Genomic DNA, 3,724 nt, shown 5'->3' on the forward strand with positions numbered 1-3,724 from the left:
AAAATAAAATTTCACTCCACTCAATTTAGGCAACGCTTAACTGTTAATTACCATTGGGAATCGCGGTTTAGCATATGCAATAACTTTGCCTTCACTGTTCAGAACCTTTACTATCTGCCTTGTGCCCCGTGTTTCACCGTTGAGAATCATCTGCAGAAAGTACACATGCAATGAACTGTTAAGCAATATTAATATTGTGGTACACACACTGAACCTATCAAATGGTATGTAACATCAGGTATATGACCTTCAATATTTCAGGGTTTTTCCAAGGCCCTTTATCAGATCTGAGGCAACCTCCCTGATCTGCGCATGTGCATGTACCTCCCAGAAATTCTGGCAACTCACTTCATTAAATGTAAAGTAAAAAAAAGGTTATTCAATTTGAAGGATGAAGCTAATCACCATAGATAATTTAAAATTAAGATACATTGGTCATAGAAAGAATCATAAAAAGAAAAAACCCTGAGTTCAGAGAAACAAAAAGTAAGCAACAGGCCCATACCTGACATCAATTATTTCAAGCAATTTGCTTTGGTACTTGTTTCCAAGAACCTGAGTAATGTTTTCCAAAGCAACATTGAGCAATGTCAGCTGCCAAAAATAATCATTTAAAGAGACCTAGGCAGCTATAATACAGAATTTTTACATACATGAATCTTGGAAGTTGTTTTGGGATCAAGGAAGGACTTGATAGTGTTCCAAAGCAATCTAAATCCAGGACCAGCATTTATGATAAACATTTGGCAAAGAGTCTGCATCATCAAAAAATGGGAAAATTAATCATTGATCACTGAGGTCCTAGTATCTGTTAATATTTAAAATTTTTCAGCAATTGATCAAATGAGAATAAGTAATATGATAAAATTCAGGGGAACTAAAATCTGAGATTACTTACTTCAGGATAATTGTCACTATCAATCTTCTGTAATCGCATAATGAGTTCTCGGGCAGTCTTGTTAAAGTTCTTAAGGCCCTAAAAGTTGACAATATAACATAAGTTTTTTCGTGTTTTACAGAAATTCGTAGACAATGCAACGAGTAGTAATTAATAGCAACATACCACGCCCTGTACATCTAAGATTGTGGTGTTTGAATCTATGTGCCTTTTGGCAGCGATTGTGCAAGCAGGAAACTTTATTGCAAAAGCTTTCTCAAACTCCTGTACATGATACTTTACATATCTGTCAAGAGTTGTAGCTTGCATGATTTTGTTTGGATCCACTTTTCCAAGCCTTTCAATGTAAACAGGTCTTCCCTCCTTATCGACACCGTGATAGCCATGCGGATAGTACTTTACAACTTCGTTGAACTCTTTGAACTCAAAATCCTGATGAAGAACATGAATATTTAACACAGAAGATCCAAGGGTAATGAAAACAAAAAATGGCGTCTATGTTAGCAAAAGCCAAGTGAAATAATGAATATAAATTGAGACTCTGTCCGCATCTACCTCCATTATAGTGTCAGCACCAAACTCCTTCCTCCATTGTAGCATATCAGCCCACATATGCTTTGCTTTGTCAATATCAAACTTCCTTGCTTTAAGAAACCTGTAAAATGAAACAAAAGGCGTAAGATCACTGACCACTTAATCAACAACCATCATAGAACTGATTCAACAGCAAGATAGAGCACCTTAACATCATATGGTAATCATCATGTTTCTCGGGAAGCAATTCGTCCATAATCAATGACTGCCTAAATGCATCTACAGCCCGTAGCTCCTCCACATCCCGAACATCCTCAATCGAAACCGAACTGACTCGTCCGTCACTTTTTCTTCTGCTACTCTTTTTCTTTAAAGAATGCTTGAATTTCGAAGATGCATTGAGCGCCTTCTTCTTCAGAGATCCAATTCTTGTCCTCCTCTCATCCTCAGAGTTCTCAAAATCAGATCTTCTTTCCTTTTTCTCATCACTGCCAGAGAACCCCTCAAAGCCTGGCAGAAACAAAACAAGTAAAAATATTGACCTCTGCAATTTCCCAGCATGTATTATCTTGTCAAAATTAGGGCAAGAAACATTCTTGTCACAAAAAACCAAACAATATCAAACAAATTTTCAGATCTTTCCTAGCGGAATAACTAAACCATTTCACCAAAAATCACCATTTTTTCAGGTAGAACAACCCAGATAGCGGCATTTACACATATATGAAAAATCCTAAACCCCAGTCCTTCTAAGCTGTCAAAGCTTAGCTGAATTTGCCTTGATCTAAAGTCCCACAAGCCCAAAGCTTTCACATTTGCCACTTCCCCCTTAAAAAAACCTAATTTTCAGTAGCATACAAATTCAAACACAGAAAAAGAGAGAACTTACATGGTCTGGCGAAACGATCGAGTGGTCCAGACATAGATGCAGTTATGAATTTATGCAGCGGAGATCAATGTCGCAGCAGGCAAAGCCACATTCACCGTTTTGCACAAACCCTAACAATTCAGGAAGAAGAACAAGAAAGAGAGAAAGAGGGGCTAACAGTAATCACTGTAGAACCAAAACAAAACCAGAGAAAAGGGAAAAGAGGGGAAGAGAATCCCTAATGCAATCGATGCAGCTGAAAAAACGAGTCAGAGAATGTTCCAGAAATCGAACACAACCCAAGATTTTAATGTCTCAAATTTTTTTCAGTCCAAAGACTTATCTCTCTCTTCTTCTCCTCTCTCTCGCTGCTGTTGCTACTTTTCCACGATCTGAGAGCAAAGAGGTGAAATGAATAAAGAAGAGGTTCATAAATAATAATAATAATAATAATAATCTTAATATTGATTCTTTGCACTAGTTAATTATATGTATATTATATTATGGGAGGTGGAATAATTGTTTGGTAACAATAATATTAGTTAGTAGCAAGTTACAGTAGGAGACAGCATTGTATTTTATATATTTTTTTTAAAGTTAAGAGTGAAATTTAAATCTAAGGTTTTTAATTAAAAATAAAAAAATTATACCATTTAAACTATATGTAATTGTATTTTATATCTTGTAAAATTATTTCAATTGCTTTTGATCTTTTCATTGAATTATATAAACATCTATTTAAGAATATTATGAGCCTTCCAAATTATTAATGTTTTATATTTATGGTTTTGATATTTTCATTGAATTATATAGACATCCATTTTTTTTGTGTCTTTATATTAGGGGTGGCAAAACGGGTTGAACTCGTCGGGCTGACCCGTTAAATCCACTAAAAAGGGCGGGTCAGGCTAGGATTTGGAACCCGCTAAATTAAAAAAAATTCGTTAAATTGGGGGATTTTGGCGGGACGGGCGGGCCAGTCCGTCGGGCCGAAGATTTTTATTTTTCTTTTTTTTATTAAATAAAATAGTGATTACTATTATAAATTAATAATTATAAAATTTTCAAACTCTTCTTTCTTTTAGTTATTAACTTTATTTATTTTATTTTACAATTTCGTATATTTGTTCGAATTATATGACTTGTTTTTTAAAATAAAGATAGTTCTATTGACAAATATTATTTTGAATAATTTTATTGAAGTTCAAAATTAGAAAAAAAAAGTAAAAATTTTATATTATAATTTGACTATTTTTTATTTGTATTTGATTTTTTAATTATTATTTTTTAGTTAATTTTAATAAATTTTATTTAAAAAAAAAGTCAAACGGATTAGTCCGCTGACCCGCCAATCTGCCATAAAACGAAACAAACTAACATTTTAAACCCATTTTAATTGATGAGACGGACCTGGACGGAACGAA

At 34.0% G+C, this 3,724-nt stretch overlaps 1 protein-coding gene across 3 annotated transcripts in view; it reads right to left on the reverse strand.

Moving 5' to 3' along the window:
- The window catches only part of LOC107628863 (phosphatidylinositol/phosphatidylcholine transfer protein SFH6), a 5,263-nt gene extending 2,539 nt beyond the window's left edge, over positions 1-2,724 (reverse strand). For 2 of the 3 annotated variants that reach the window (XM_016331480.2, XM_016331479.2), the window contains exons 1-9: positions 2,322-2,724; positions 1,639-1,942; positions 1,454-1,553; positions 1,064-1,330; positions 899-976; positions 654-755; positions 506-555; positions 248-347; positions 41-150 (exon numbers count right to left, since the gene is read on the reverse strand). In XM_016331480.2, coding sequence (XP_016186966.1) covers positions 41-150; positions 248-347; positions 506-555; positions 654-755; positions 899-976; positions 1,064-1,330; positions 1,454-1,553; positions 1,639-1,942; positions 2,322-2,355 — 1,145 coding nt within the window. In that variant the 5' untranslated portion in view covers positions 2,356-2,724. The remainder of the gene's footprint in view (positions 1-40; positions 151-247; positions 348-505; positions 556-653; positions 756-898; positions 977-1,063; positions 1,331-1,453; positions 1,554-1,638; positions 1,943-2,321) is intronic. The other variant, XM_021117977.1, reaches the window with a different exon arrangement.

This window comes from Arachis ipaensis, chromosome B03, assembly GCF_000816755.2.
Source record: "Arachis ipaensis cultivar K30076 chromosome B03, Araip1.1, whole genome shotgun sequence".
NCBI lineage: Eukaryota > Viridiplantae > Streptophyta > Magnoliopsida > Fabales > Fabaceae > Arachis > Arachis ipaensis.